Here is a 17159-nt window from a genome sequence, read left to right as displayed (position 1 = left end):
TTACTCGCCTTGGGAAACCTTCATTCTTTGGAAAGCTTTCTTCAGAGCCTCCTTCACTTCCTTGTTCCTCAGGCTATAGATCATAGGGTTCAGCATAGGGATCACCACAGTATAGAATACAGACACAATTTTGTCTTCCCAGAGTGATTTTCCCATGTTACCTTTCAAGTACATGAATATAAGTGTTCCAAAAAATAGAGCCACTGCAGTCATGTGAGATGCACAAGTGGAGAAGGTCTTGGCTTTGGCCCCTGCTGTACGAATCTTCAGAATAGCCCAAATGATGAATAGGTAGGATATAAGAATCACTGAAATACTAGTTGCGATGACCAAGAAAGCCAACAGAAAGATTACCTGCTCTCGTGACTTGGTCTCACTACAGGCAAGCTTTAGCAGGGGTGGGAGGTCACAAAAGAAGAAATCAACCTGGTTAGATTTACAAAAGGAAATGGAAAAGGTACACCCAGTTCGGACAACAGTATTTACCATTGCACCAGAGTATGCTGCAGCAACCAGCCCCAGGCGAGTCTGTGGTGTCATGGCCATGGCATAGAGGAGAGGAGAACAGACAGCCACATAGCGGTCATAGGCCATGACAGCCAAAAGGAAGCACTCAGTACTAGCATACCAGGTGAAGAAGAAGAACTGGGTGGCACAGCGCTCATAAGTGATGACCATCTTATGAGTTCCCAAGGTCTCCAGCAGCTGAGGCACGATAACAGAAGAGTAGCAAATATCCAGGAAGGACAGATGGCTGAGGAAGAAGTACATGGGTGTTTGGAGCCGAGGGTCACTCTGAATTAGCATGATCATACCCAGGTTTCCTCCCATGGTGATGAGATAAAAAGCCAGAAACATGAAGAAGAGACCTAGCTGCAACTCTGCCTGCAGCTGGAACCCCATCAGAATAAATTCTGTCACCCTGGTGCCATTGTCTGCCATAAAGAAAATGTCACCTGGGGAAATAAAAAAAAAACAGTTAATAATAAGTTACCACTGAAAGTTAATTGGAGTAACTACAACCTGCTTGGTTGTCTATAATAAGCCTTATTTGAAAACACTTCACAAGTTTGGTTTCACTTGGTTTATAAACCCTGTAAAGTATATAATGCTGTATTAATCCCCCTTTTGACAGAAGAATAACATAGAGATAAAGAGATTTAGGCATCCCCACAATGATTCTTAATTGGAAACAGGCAAGTCGAGACTTAGCATTCAGTTTCTCGGTGACTTCATGTTCAGCCAGAAAGAAGTTTCTCAGAAATAAATGGAATCATATAGGTTTAAAATCCTTTCACAATTTGAACACGTTAATTAATCTTTCTAAACATGAACATCAACCATTACTCATGTAAATAGGTTAAGTTTGCTCTTCATAGCTGAATAAAACACTAGTGTATATATCTCTCATATTTTCCATATTTACTCACCTGTTGATAGACATCTAGGCTGGCTCAATGTTTTGGCTATTGTGATTACGGCAGCAATAAATACTGGTATCTGACTGTCTCTGTGGCATGCTACCATGAATCTTTTTGGATACACACCCAGAAGTAGTATTGTTTGGTAATACAGTTCTAGTGTTAGTGTTTCAGTGAGGTGTTGGGATGGTTTCCATAGTGACTAGACTAGTTTACATTTAAAACAGTAGTGTTAAAGCTCCTCTTTCCTCAGATTCTCACCAGTAATTCTTTAGTGCTTTGTTGTATTTGTCATTGTTGTTGTTTAATGAGAATTCAACCTAGAGTCACATGCATGTTAAACAAGTTTTTTCTTTTCCACTGAATTATAGCCTAATTCTCATTTTTTACTTCTTTTTTTTAAAAGTTTTTAAATAGTCTCATTAAATGCCCAGACTGACCTTGAGCTCACTTGCAAGTAAAGAAGACCTTGAATTATTATCCTCTCGTCTCATTCTCTAGAATAATGAGAATGTAAACCAGTGCTTCCAAGACTCATTATCATTTATTTCCCTAATGATAGTCATTCTTTTCAGGTAAGATGGAATCTGAATTTAGGTTGTTTTAATTTGTATTTCTGTGATGGCTAAGAATATTGAACTGTTTCATATATTTATTGACTCTTTGTATTTCTTCTTTTGAGAATTGCTTGTTCTGTCATTGCCATTTTTATTGATTAGATGACAGTTTTGAGTGTTTAATAGTTGGGGAACTTTTTAAACTCTAGATATGAATCCCCTATGGTCTTTAAAGTTAGCAAAGCTTTTCTGCAATCTATGGAATGTCTCTTTTGCTTTGCTGTAGATATGGATGAAAAGGAATCAAAGACTGGAACGGGAGGATTAAATGGAGAGTGGAGGAAAGAGAAGGGTAAGAGACAGAATATGGAATGGGAAAAATAAAACTAAGGACCATTGAGAGGACATATAGAAACTTGCTGTATTGGAAGCTTCTTAAAATGTGTACATACATGATAGAAATATAAATTGAATCAACAAATAATATGGGGGCCCTACTTAGACATTTCTTACTGCCAAATGAAACATCCCATGCCAGTAATGAGTTATATCTTGAGTTGTTGAACAAAGGGGCCCCATGAAACCCCCCAACCCATGTTTTTGCCGAGGCAATTGGTTGTTCTCCACATACTGATGGTAAGGCTCATAAGGCCCTATTGCCAAAGACAACAACATAGCCTGTTGGACACAAAGAAGTCTATCTGGGTCCTACCTAGAGCCTTAAATCTTACTAACTGGTGTTAGTGGTACTGGAAGTTACTCTGCATCCTACCATAGGAGAAGGTAAGCACCAACCCAGCTGCAAACTCTCTGATCTACAGTGGTGATTTACCTATAATATATATTGGTGCAATAGAGGGACAAAAGTTGTGGTGCTAATCAACCACTAGCTTATGGGATTGAAGACCTATTCCATGAAATGGAACCCAAGCCTGACACTAGTTAAGAACCCCAGATCAGACAGGATATGGAGCTAGAGGAAAACCAAATACTGCTGTTGTGAGATATATATATATATATATATATATATATATATATATATATATCAATACAATGACCCCCGGCAACATTTTTCTATATCAGTGTCTTATTCAGTTATCACAAGAGAAATATTTTTCCTGATATAAATGGAAGAAACACAGAGACTTACAACTGGACAATGCATAGAGAATGAGAGAGATCTCATAATATTCTATCCTAAATGGGATGTTTCCATCAAATACCTCCCCTCAGATCACAAGGATCTCTGTAGAAGAGTAAACAAAAGGATTTTAGAACCAGTTGGAAAGGAAGACAACAAGGAAACAAGGCCTTCTAAACCCAACAGGACTGACACACTGATGAATTCACACAGATGATGGCAACACTCACCGGGCCTGCACATGGGTCCCAGCACTAAAAGACAAGTGACAAGTTCTCATTCCTAACCTGGAAGCTATTTCTTCACTTGACAACATATCACAAAAGAAAATTAGTTTTCTAAAAAAGTGTCTCACTGGGTATACAAACACACCTAAAGACATTTCCCATGCCCAGTAGTAGACAACCAACACAAAATCAACTCAATAGCATTTTTGGATGATTTTTTTTCCTTATAATGTTTTTCCTGGCATTTTATCTTACAAGTATTTTGCTTATAGATTATGATTTCCAATTTTGTATTTCCATGGGAATTTTCTGTGCGTTAATATGTGACTATCTGGGTCTGCAAATATTTCTTGAGCATTGAGAGCTCTTTTTCTTCTGTTTATTTTACCCTATTATGATTTTTTTATTTTATTTAATCTTAGTATTTCTTATTTTAGATGCCTGTTTGTTTTTTTTAATGAGCAAGAAAGGAAGAAAGGGAATGGACCTGGTTGAGAAGGGAGGCTGGAAGGACGTGGAAGAAGTTAGAGGAGAGGAAAATGTAATCAAAATATATTGTATGAAAAAAATCAATTTTCAATTTAAAAATGTCAAAAGATCAGGTGGATATATTTGCATTGGTTTATTTCTGTGTCTTCTTATTTTTTAAAAAGCAGAAATTTATACATAACCCCATCTGGATTTGAACTTCCCACCATCCTGCCTCAGTGTCTTGAATGAAAGGATGGTATGTGTACACAACTGGTTTTGAGGTTGTTTTTTAATGTGTTTATGGAAAAAAATCACATAGGTAATATACAGCCAGCCAGAAAGAACAAACACTCTTACCTTCAGAGTACTTTGGCTGGTTGATCCTCACTTTCTGTTCTAGCAAACATCATCACATATTTTCCAAGTTCTCTTATTCCCAATGACTTGCCTCATCTTTTTGCTGACAGATAATTATCAATAATTAAAGCCAAATAATTTTCAATCTTTAATGCCAGATCATTATCAATCAGGGAAATGCATGAATCAAGGCATTCCAGAACTAGACTACAATGCTCATTAAGAGACTATGAGATTAGAATTTTGACACAGATGGGGTTCTTGTCAAGCATCAGGAGATTCCTGGCTCTGTCTTTCTGTACTCATCATTTGGGGAACTGAAATACAATAATGTGGACTTCCAACAACATTCCACTTGTACTCTTTGTATAGGTGAAATGAAATCTGAATTTATAAAGACTTCACATGGATTTAGATAAATAATTAAGTAAAACTTTGATGTTTGGCAAAAACTAACTTAATGGTGAAATAATGTTCATTGTCTAAGTGATTCACCCCCACATCTGGGATTCTATATAATATAAATGTTTTCTTTGCTTTTGTAAACTTAAGAAAATTAATAGGTCAAAGATTGTTGTGATTAATATAGTTTTCTGTGATTATTTGAGTCATGGTAGCCAGAAAACAAAAGAACAGTTTTTGTTTACAAATAGTACCCAATGTAGGGCACAAAACCAGGACGCCAAGATTGAGAGTCTCATGTTTGACCAACTGAGCTAGATCAACATATATATTTTAGAGTATCTTGACTTTAAAATTTGAGTCTAAGGATATGTTACTATAGAAAAGAGATTCTGCTTTTATTTTCACAGAAGATGAGAACCTATGGATTTCTTTCAGGCTAATGTGCTTTGATGGAACAAGAACCCCCAAAAAGTCTCTATGAACCCTAAAAGTACTTTGCCCATTAAACAGCAGGAAGCAGTTTGGAGAAAACAATGCCCAATTTCCAAAAACGATTATTTATAAATATTTGTTTTCATATAAAGTGGGGTATTATATAGAAATGAATATTTTATATTGTTATGGATTTTGGTTCATTTATACAAATTAAAATCAATTTTGGTATATATATTTCTACTCTTATTCAATGTATTATATGTTCATTTAATAAAATTATGGATTAATGGATAGTAAACTATAATAGTCAAACTAGAAATAATAGGTTTTCTAGATGTACAAAGACATATTTCAGATGGCTACCTATTCTTCAAACCTTTCAAAAACCTACAGGATGTGGCATTTAAAATGTTTTAATTTAGACTTTTCTTGACAGTGAGACATGTCTGCTTCCGGCAGCACCAATTTCTTCAAGAAGATGATGGGCATCAAAGAGAATCCTTATGGAGTTTGCTAGTCATTTGGGCAAGAAATCATTCTTGCATGGACTGCTTAATGGTATGCTATATGAACTAGACATTCAGGCCCCACAGAAAAGCAACTGCTAAACTTTCCCCGAAATGGGATGGTCTCTCAGGGTTCCTACTTCACAGAGGAAACTCCCAAATGTTCTGCAAGACACAGAAGGAAGTGACTTACAAACTGCCAATATAGGAAAACCGTCTTTCAAATTTCCTGCTTCATGGAAAAGTCTATCAGAAACTATAGTATTTTAGGCTGAAGATGGATGCCTCAACATTACAGAAGAACTTTGGGTGACTGTACAGGCAGTGATATATCTCTGTTAATTCTAGAATTTTAGAAGATGCTTACAGTGTATTTCCTGTTTATTTATATACTTCTTGGGTTATTGATGGAGTTGAAGACAGATAGTTATAGTTTTCCTAAGTTATTATAAAAGATAAAGTAGATATGAAACTTTAAACTCACAAAGAAATATTATAACTATAATTTTTGTTTGATACATGTTTTATTATATATAATTTTACTATGTTAAAGTTCAAACCCTCCTTTTTGTTAGGCAGAAAATGGGAGATGATCTGAGATTTCTCTCTCTAGGCTGTGAATATGTCTTATTAGCACTGGTTAATAAATAAGTTACTTTGGCCTATGAAGGATAGAATATAGCACGGTAGAAAATCCAAGCAGAGATAGAGGAGGAAAGAAGACAAAGTCAGGTAGATGCCATGTAGCTGCCCAAGAAGCAAGAGGTAACAAATCATGAGCCTCATGGTAAAATATAAAATAATAGAAGTTGGTTAGTCTAAGATGTACGAATTAGTTAATAAGGACTCTCAGCTAATATGACAAACAGTGTTGTAATTAATATAGTTTTTCTGTGATTATTTGGATCAGCATTGTCAGAAAATGAAAGAATAGTCTCCATTTACACAGAATCTTTGCCCACCTGAGACCATCTACTCCATGATAACTAAAAGACAAATGTCATATGAACATCCTTGCCCCAGTTCTGAATATCTTCCTACAGATGCTCTGTCTTTGCCAAAAACTCATTTTAATCTATTTTGTCTTGCTGTATGTTGTACTTATTTATAAGCTACTTAAATATTTTGGGGGAATTGTGTTGATAAATAAATAAATATAAAATAGTTCACTATATCAGTATCAGGCCAGTAAGAGCATTGCCAGAAGACTTTGTCTATTGAGTTCTATAAAGACAACTTACAAAGAGTCAATCAAACAAATATGATGTAAAATATAAGTATTCAAGGGAGAAACCGGAAATACTTGGGATATATCTAGGTCTTGCTACAACAAGAAACTTCTGAAAATTTAAATAAAAAAAAAACCAGCAAGATACCTTAACAGGTCAAAATGCTTGGTGTCAAGCCAGATGACTGGAGTTCAATCCCCAAGATCCACATATTGAAAAGAGAAAACCAAGTCCTGCGTCTTGCCCTCTGACCTTCACTCATATGCAGTGATATATGAGCCCCTACATCTCAATTACACAAATTAATTGTGTGTAATTTAAATCAAAATTACAATTATATGGCCCTCTCTTAGAGACAGAGAATATCAGGATATATTATGAAGAAGATAAAGATGGGCAGAAAAATGGCTCAGTGATTAAGAATACACACTGATTTTGCAGAGAACCTGAGTTCTGTTCTAAATGATCACAACAGGCAACTTACAATTGACTGTAACTCCAGCTCCATGGGATCTGACTCTGTTTTCTGTCATCTGCTGTGGAATAATGTTCTTGTACACCATAAATTTTGTCACTTTTATTGATTAATAAGACAATGATTGGCCAGTAGCCAGGCAGGAAGTATAGGTAGGGCAACCAGACCAGGAGAATTTTAGGAAACGGAAAGGTAGAGATGCAGTCATCAGTCAGAAGCACAGGAAGCAAGATAAGAATGCCTCACTGAGGAAAAATACCAAGCCATGTAGCTAAACATAGACAAGAATTATGGGTTAATTTAAGTTGTAAGAGTTAGTTACTACTAAGGCTGAGTTAATAGGCCAAACAGGTTTAATTAACACAAGCTGTGGGACCAGGAAGGACAGAAGCCTCCATCTACAAGTGATGCACAAACTTCTGGAGAAGTTTCTGCATAAAGCCTGAGAAATCTTTTTTTTTAAAAAAAAAAAAAGAATTCTAGACAGACATGAACAGAGTTAAGCACAGCTTCTTAGTAACCATCTTTCTCAATAGGCTTTTTTTACTTGTGGTAAGTAGAGACATGGTTCCTTTAAGAGAGGCTTCCTGACTCAGCATTAGTAGCAAAACTCTCAGTTCTTTTAAGAGGCCCTGCCATCAAATACTTAAGTGATATTTATGAGCAGTCAGAAGTATCCATCTCAGTGGTGGCATGGACCTAGAAGCTCCACAGAGTGTGTCAATAAACATGGCCTGAGCCTGCACCTTGAAACTAGACTCTCAGGAAGCTAAGGAATACTGTGAAGCCAGCTCTCAAAGCTGCAGTATTGATCCTGCAGATTAAAGACTAATGTGCTCAGAAAATAAGATAGATATATACAGTAAGGAAAGATTCAGACTGGAAAAAGAAACCTCCAAATGGTTTACAGTATATTTAAAAATATATGTAAGCTTGGGAGAAAAAGAAAAAGGAACTTTAGATGAACTTGATTGCTGAGAGTAAACAAACAGAACTCTAGAAGATGAGTATCCTATTTTTAAACCTCACACATAGAATTGCGAGTTAGAGAAAAGCAACAGAAGAAACTAATTCTTTGTGCCATTTGAACCCACCACCCTCCATCACACAAGCAAGGCCACATACTTTCCATCCATAGCCCTCTGTTACTGTGCCTCCCATAGAAGATCTCCATAACGGGTTATTCTTCTCGGAGGAACATTACTGATGTTTTTCCAAGGTTCAAAGTCTCATGTTTTGCATGTACATACTATGTACTTACATATATGTTTGTGGGCATGAATTTGGGGGTGCAGGAATACTTGCTTAGGTCCATTTGGAAGCCATAAATTCTTCTCTAATGTGTTCTGCAGTCACTGTCCCCCTTACTTATGGAGGTAGGGTCTCTTGTTGAACTCAGAAATCATCAAATCCAGCTTCTCCAACTAGTCACCTTGTCCTCAGGATCTCACATCTGCCCAAATGTTCTAAAACTGCCACTGATCACTATGCCTGTCCACTTTAAGCTCCAGTCGTTATATTAGAGCAATGGGTGTTTTATCCAATGAACCTCCTCACCAGACCTCACAGCTTCCTTTATCATACAAAGGTGCACACACCTATGATATGTAATAATTCCACTTGTTCCAAAGTTAAAAGAGATGGAATTCAGGATTGTTTGCTCTCTGAGACTGCCAATGCTTTCTCGTAAACCTTTGCTAACTCTCAGTAAACAATAGGTATTCAGAAGTGAGACAGTCCACTAAACTTTAACAGGCTTTGTGACCTTAGAGCTGCAAAAGATGTGGAATTAGGAATGAGGAGACTATTGTGAAACAAATAAGTGTCTAGAAAGATGATTCTAAAATAAAATTTAAAAGTTTGCAGTTGCAAGAGATTATCTCTGTGTCCCGAGTTCAGCTTCAGAATAACACTTACAATGAGATATGTAAGGATCTGAAGAATATTAATATAGCCCACTTAGGTACTTTATGGCAGACTTAAGGTTATTTTTAAATGGTAAGGTATAAACATTTGTGTGATATGTCTGAAGTAATATAGCCAGTGCTATCAATTGAAACTATACAATGAAATATATATTGATTTTGTCTGTAGCAGACAGCATTCAGGAAATGCTGGCAAATGAATGGAACAAATGGATACAGATGACTGTCATTCTCCCCCTGTTTTTATAACTAAATAGGCACTATCTGCCTGGGCTGACATAAAAGTGAAAAGGATAACAGATTATAAGGCAGCTTGCTCTGCCTTCCTCTTAGTGTGTTGGTGCATATGTAGGACCTTGGGTCTTTAAAGGGTGAAAACTATGACAACTCTCTACACTATCCTGAAATGGATTAAGCTAGAGATTTAAATGGCCTCCATTCAAGAGGTGCAGATATGAGGAGATGACACAATGGGTAACCTGCTTGTCTCACAATCATGATGACATGAGGGTAGATCCCCAGGAGTCACATAAAAGTCAAGTGCAAGTCCATAAGCCACTAATCACAATTCTGAAAGTGTAGGCAGAAGAAAACTGTGTCTTGCTGGCCAGTCAGACTAGCCTGATGAATTCTAGGTTCAAGGAAAGACTTTATCTAAAACTATTAGGTGAAAAGTGATTAAAGAAGATACCCTACACCAATCTCTAGTCCCAGCTACATGTGCACACATTTGCATGAACACCTGAACACACACACTCACATATATATGAACATGTTTGCACACATACAACACCCTGACAGAGATAACTGTTTCCCTTAGAAATGTGGTTTTTTTTTAAAAAAAAAAATGATCATTTCTAGCTGAATAAAAAAAAACTGGAAAAACTTTCTATCATCAGGTTTTCCCTAGGGAAAAAAAAAAGAAGTGAGAGCAGTGTAGTGTTTGGGAACCAGAATTCTTTAAAGGTCTATTTCACTTGCTCAAATCTCAAACAGTCTCTTCATTCCCTGAATAATATCTTTGTGATGTATAATACAGTCCTAATACTATCCAACCCATGAGCTCTTTTGAAGATGAATTCAGAAAAAGATGTCATGCTCAACCAAATTTCTGTGGTACATAGAGGGGAGCCCTCCCTTCCCCAAACTACAAATTATCCACAACCCCTTATTTTAGAATACTGTGCACCTGCTACCTCATCTGTTGCTCATGCAGTCCATTTTAAGAGGAAGAAGGTAAGATGCAAATATATCACTTTGTGTGCAAATGAGTTATGAGAGCTAGGAATAAAAACACCTGGAAATACACTAGACCTCAGAGACAATTCAACAGGTGCCACCTACCAGAGGTGGAAAGGAAAGTAACATTTTGAGATCCTGGTTCTTCCCCATTTTCCCACACTATCATAAGTTCTGGAGTAGTAGCACATAACATCTGCATAGATAATGAGCTCAAATATCTTTCCCTTTTGCTTGCCCATATCATGATCCCCCATCCCATCTGTGGTTTACATTGCATGTCTATTAGTATCTTGAAACACATAGGAGCTTCTGAAGGTCATTGTTTCAGCTTCCTGCCTTCTGATAGATGAAGTGCATTACAATCTATCCTGGAGATGAGGAATGGGGGCCTTGAAATGAAGAAGGTCTTGCCTAAATACAATCAGCTAGGGGTAATGGTTGGCATAATCATACTCCAGCTCTTCAGTAGCCCTGGACATTCATCCATTGCTTGGGCTGTGCCTCTTTTCAGAGTCTTAGATCAATGCTTGTGAACCCAGAGTTTCCGACATCTCTATTTCTTAGAAAATGGTGGGAGCAGACAGAAAATACTTTCAAGTGGCATTAAAAAATAAGGTACAGTGGTGGTGTGAATTCCTACATAGGACAAATGAAATAGCATGAAGTAGGCATCAGACCTCCTTAGTTCTGCCTTGGACACCTTCACTCTTTAACCACATCTCTGTCACAGTCAGCACCCACATGGCCAGTTTCTACAGGTCAGGTCTCAGTTCTCTGTACCTTGGTAGCCCAGGAAAACATAGAGGGAAATTTCATAAACTGAAATGATTTAAAGTTTTCCTGTCATCCAGACTACAAACCCTATTATGCTTAGTATCACTATTTCTAAATTGACAGTAACCCTCTCTAACTAGAAGCATATATGGAACTCCAACAATTCTAAGGATAGAAAAATTATTCTCCAAAGAAACATTTTATCTTGCAACCTATCTAGACTCACCACTTCTCTTTTCAATGTTGAGACCAATAGCTTCACCATTTTTCTGTGTAAGGAAAACCTCAGATCTTCTGACACTATAAACGATAAGCAAAGCTATGTATTAAAGCACTTTTTATCTATAGATGGGAGTCAAAAATGCTCAGTACCATGCATACTTGCAAGGGACAAGGAGATTATGCTTATTTTTGACAGTACATTGCAAAGAACAAAAAAGAAAGGTCTGTTTAAGGTGAAAAGAAAGTGAGACTCAGGTAGTCTACTACATTTGAAATCTTGACTGCCATTCACTTTCTCTGAACAGTTACAGTGACACTCACCTTCAGCAAGACCAAAGGTCCCTCCCAAATACAGAAAGCTATAGGAATGTGGGAAATATGTGGTGTCTAACTGGGCTTTTGAGTGACTGAAAAAATAGGCATCTGTGTCATCTGCAGCCCCAGCATATCAGAAGCACCTGCTAATTGGTGTGGGACCTCTGCCCTATTCTGGCCTAGATCCTTCATCCCAACAAGGCAATTAGAAGGCTGAGGCTAAGGGATTGCCATTGAATGGAATTTCTAATCAGGCCCTAAGCTTCTAATTAGGAATCTGTCAACTCTCAGAGGAAAGACACCTTCAAGAAATGTCCCCTACGTTGTCATTCTTAATACTTCTCCACCCAGTCTTCATCCCATCCAAAGCTTTAGCATGACTCAGTCTCATTTTGGGGAAGAGGGATATTCTTCTGTGTTCTGTTTTCTGAGAACGTGTCAGAAATCTAAAATGATTTACCCTGGTCAATCTCATTTATGAGACACAAATGAAATAATTTGTCTGTGGAAAAACCTAGTAACTTGCTTACTCGTTTATTCAACTAATATTTAATTATTATACCATATAATCTAATATTATATATATGGGATCATACTGACATATTATATTATTTTAATTTATACTTGAATTGGCAAGTTATGACAAAAATCCCATAAGGCCGCTGCTACCACCATAATATTCTACAAATAAATGACATGAAAGTCAGAGTGATGGAACACTCATTAATAGTAAACAGAAGAGCTGAAAGGGTCAAGAACTGCCCAGCATTGTAGAGTACTAGCTGTTCTTCTGGAAGACTCAGAACTCACATTGTTCCTGAATTGACTCCCTCCTCTCACCTCAAAGGGTACTCTACACACATGGTGTACATACATACATACATACATACAGCTTTCTCATACCATGAAAGAACTATTTTTTAAAAAAATAGTGTTACTGAGATTGGAATCATGGGACCTAGATTTTGATGCCTGTAACCACTACACTATACACTGCCTTTTATTGCTTTGTTCAATGGATGGAATTTATTTAATATAAGGAACTTCAGTGATGTTCAAAATATAAAGTAAAAAAGTTACTTTACAGTAATAACCCCATTCTACATGCACTGTCAACAGTCAAAGGGAAGAAGGTGAAACCCCTTATCCAACATAACACATTTCTTGGTTTCCATTCTGTTGTAAGCACAACTTTGAAATACACCAGCTGATTTAATTCAGAAGTTTTTTTCTATTATAAAATGTCTCTCTGTTGCCTTTGTTCCTTTCTCATTAGCATTATGAAAATTTAAGGTTAATAAAGCATTATGCATTATATTTCTGGGAGTATTTATCATTCCTTTCTGCTTGTTTAGCATATTAGTTTTTATTTTTATTTATTTTTACTTAAAAATTTCCACCTCCTTCCCATTTCCCTCCCCCTCCCCTAATTCCCCTCCCCCTTCTTCTCCAGTCCAAAGAGCAGTCAGGGTTCCCTGCCCTGCGGGAAGTCCAAGGTCCTCCCCCCTCCATCCAGGTCTAGGAAGGTGAGTATCCAAACAGACTAGGCTCCCACACAGCCAGCACATGCAGTAGGATCAAAACCCATTGCCATTGTGCTTGGCTTCTCAGTCAGCCCTCCTTGTCTGACACGTTCAGGGAGTCCGGTTTGATCACATGTTCCATCAGTCCCAGTCCAGCTTGCTTTGGTGAGCACCCAGTAGATCCAGCTCCACCGTCTGAGTGGGTGGGCGCACCCCTCGCGGTCCTGACTTCCTTGCTCATGTTCTCCCTCCTTCTGCGCCTCATTTGGACCTTATTTAGCTTTTCTGGGATCATGGATTATAGGCTCAATGTCCTCTATTTATAGCTAAAATCCACTTATGAGTGAGTACATACCATATTTGTCTTTTTGGGTCTAGGTTACCTCCCTCAGAAAAGCTAAATAAGAAGGTGAACCCAAAGAAAAACATACAGTTATCCTCCTGGATATTGAAAGGAGACAAGATTGCCAGGCAAAAATTGGAAACTTGGGGGTGGGGGTGGGGTGGGGGTAAGGGGAGATGGTGAGAAAAAAGTGTTTTCTATTTCCATCCATTTGCATACAAAATTCAAGGTGTCATTGCCTTTTACCCCTGAGTAATATTCTAATGTGTACATATTCCACACTTTTTTTTATCCATTCTTCCATTCAGGTGCATCTAGGTTGTTTCCATGTTCTGGCTATTACAAATAATGCTGCTATGAACATAGTTGAACAAATGCTTTTGTAGTATGATAGAGCATCTCTTGGGTATATTCCCAAGAGTGGTATTGCTGGATCCTGGGGTGGGGTGAAATTCAACACATCTTTATGATAAAGGTCTTGGAGAGACTAGGGATACAAGGTTCATTCCTAAATATAATAAAAGCAATATACAGCAAGCCAACAGCTAACATTAAATTAAATGGAGAGAAACTCAAAGCCATCCCACTAAATCTGGAACAAGACAAGGCTGTCCACTCTCTCCATACCTCTTCAATATAGTGCTTGAAGTTCTAGCAATAGCAATAAGACAGCATAAGGAGATCAAGGGGATTCGAATTGGAAAAGAAGAAGTCAAACTTTCATTATTTGCAGATGATATGATAGTGTACGTAAGCGACCCCAAAAACTCTACCAAAGAACTCCTATAGCATATTCTTTATAATTTTATTTGATCTTTCTATAACTGCCTGACCTATAGCATTATTTGGTATACCTGTAAAATGCTTTATATTATAATAAATAAAAATTCTGTTTAATTTTTCTAGATACTGACTATTATCTGTCTTTATCTGTACAGGTATACCTATGATAGCCATAAGTTTTAATAAATGTGTGATTACTGAATCAGTCTTTTCTGAGCTTGCCAAGAAAAAGTATCAATGTGTGATGTACTTATTTTAATTTTCCAAATTCCATATATTGGAATACACACATCTGCCAGATTTCATTCCTTAGAGTAACCTTTGGGTTGTGACCTGCAGATAGCATTGTTTGGGTATAGAAAAGAAAGTAGGACATATCCTTAGCTTGTTGCCATGTAATAGAAAACTCTTTCTTAAAACCTTTGCTATTGACACGATCTTTTTTTATGAAATTCTGAGGACTTCAGCACATTTCCAAACAATAATGAATAAATTTATACATTACCTTGTGCTAGAGGACCTGGCAGACACATATGGGATCAAATGTGTATTATATATATAAGACAGAGCCTATTCCTGATTAGATATTGAACCTGAATGAATAATGAAGTCAATTCTGTATCATTTGGCATAAATTCATTGGTTTCAATATGCAAAACAACTGTTTCTGCATATTGTGAATCAGTAACTATATTGAGAGGTTCTTTAAAATTTCTTAGTACCATGAAAATAGCATATAATTCTGAGTTTTGGAAGAATTATGATGGCTTTGATCCACCTTGCTTAAATCTTCTGGTTTGGAATCTGTCTTTCCTGATTTATTTACATTAGTATAGAATGTATGGGCTCCAGTTATTGCTGTTTAACCTACAATGCAGGGAAAGATCCAAGCAGTTCTCTTTATGAGGTTAATTCCATCACTTTTGGGAAAATTAATATTAATCTCTCCTTAAAATTAGCATAAGCTCTTTGCCAGGGTTTATTGTCTTCCCATTTTTTAAAACTTTATCAATAGTAAAAGGCACTATAATCTCTGCTGGGTCTATTCCTGCCAGTTGACAAAATCTCAATTTTCCTTTTATAATTCAGACCACTTTATCACATAAGTTTTTAATATTTTACTCAGTTTCTGTGGTAAGAAGATTTATTCTAAGATAATATCTCCCTTTGCCTTAAAATTCCTGTAGGGGAAATTCTGGAAGACAGGATGACTAGGATGGCAATTAAGATTTGGATCCACTTGATCCACATGACCTTCTATAATTTCCCTTTAACCACAGTTAATACTTTTTCAGTTTCAGTTGTTAATTTCCTGGTACTATTTAAGTTTTTTTCACCATCTAAGTTTTGATCAAATAAATTATTAGATCAGGCATTATCCCACTAGCAGGTTGTAGATTGGAAATGTCTACTAACAATCACTGAAAGTCATTAAGAGTTCACAATTTGTCTCTCCTAATTTGCACTTTTTGTGTTCTAATTTTCTGTAAACCTATTTTATAATGTAGGTAATTGATAGAATCTCCTTTTTGTATATATTCAGGAATAATTTGCAATCCCCATTTAGAAAATTTTTCCTTACTTCTTCAAACATTCTTTCCTGAGTAACTACATTAGATCAAATAGCAAAATGTCATCTATATAATGGTAAATTATAGATTCAAGAAATTGCTTACATATTATTTCAAATGACTGACTTACAAAGTATTGGTACAGGGTGGGGCTATTGAGCATTTCCTGTGGGCAGATGGTTTATTGATATCTCATTGTAGCCTGAGAATTATTATAATTAGGTACTTTGAAGGCAAATTTCTCTTTAACCGTTTCTTATAAAGGTATAGTGAAGAAACAGTCTTTTAAATCAATAATTATAAGAAGCTATCCTTTAGGTAATAAGGAAGGCAAAGGGATTCCAGATTTAGAGGGCCCAAAGGTTGAATTACTTAATTGATAACTTAGATCTATCATCATTCTCCAATTTCCAGATGTCTTTTTAACATCAAATACGGAGGATTCGAAGGACTGGTTGATTCTTCAATATGGTAAGCATCTAGTTGTTTCTGTACCAGATGTTCTAAAGCCTGCAGTTTCTCTTCTGTTAAAGGTCGTTGTTTAACCCATATTGGTTCCTCAGTTAACCATTTCAAAGATAGGGCCTTTGGTACATCTGAAGGTTTGCTAGTTGTTTGGGGTTTATATACAGCCTTAATGGCTGGTTACCTTTTTATAGTACCTTATAATATCCTTCCCAGAAACATGTATTTCTGAGACTGCATAAATATTAATTCAGGTATTCCACTTTTACAGCAGGTCATGACCTCATAAGTCCACCATGATGCTATCCTCATATGACTATAAGAGTTTCCCATCCATTTGTTATTTTTCTGTTGGCAATTATCTATTTAGATCTTTACCACACTTTGAAATTAGCTAATTTGGTGGTTTTGAAGTCTAGATTTCATGAGTACTTTATAACTTTTTAACTTTTTGGATATCAGTCATCTACCTGATGTAGAGTTAATGATAATCTTTTTCTCATTCTGTGGGCTTCCATTTTGTACTATTGATGGTATTTTTTTTATACAGAAGCTTTTCAGTTTCATGAGGTCTCATTTATTGATTGCTAATTTTAGTGCCTATGCTATCAGTGTTCAGGGAATTGTCTCTTTTGCCAATGCATTCAAGTCTATTCCTACTTTCTTGACTATTACATTCGGTTTTGTGTTGAAGGCTTTGATCCATTTGGACTTTCTGTGCAGGATAATAGATATAGTTGCATTATTGTGCATGCTGACATCCACTTAGACC

At 36.6% G+C, this 17159-nt stretch overlaps 1 protein-coding gene across 1 annotated transcript; it reads right to left on the bottom strand.

The window, feature by feature from the left end:
- On the bottom strand, positions 1-942 carry LOC121454722 (olfactory receptor 9I1-like). The gene has a single exon (XM_041662153.1). It carries the CDS (start codon positions 940-942, stop codon positions 1-3), a length of 942 nt encoding a protein of 313 aa, XP_041518087.1.
- Between the last annotated feature and the right edge of the window lie 16217 nt (positions 943-17159).

Source organism: Microtus oregoni, unplaced genomic scaffold (genome assembly GCF_018167655.1).
Source record: "Microtus oregoni isolate MIOR12 unplaced genomic scaffold, Mior012 000012F_ref0000307, whole genome shotgun sequence".
In the NCBI taxonomy this organism is placed as follows: domain Eukaryota; kingdom Metazoa; phylum Chordata; class Mammalia; order Rodentia; family Cricetidae; genus Microtus; species Microtus oregoni.
This window is presented reverse-complemented; position numbering and strand designations above follow the sequence as displayed.

What these genes read in the sequence shown, in the direction of transcription:
- LOC121454722 (XM_041662153.1), bottom strand. Translation starts at nt 942, where the DNA reads ATGGCAGACAATGGCACCAGGGTGACAGAATTTATTCTGATGGGGTTC.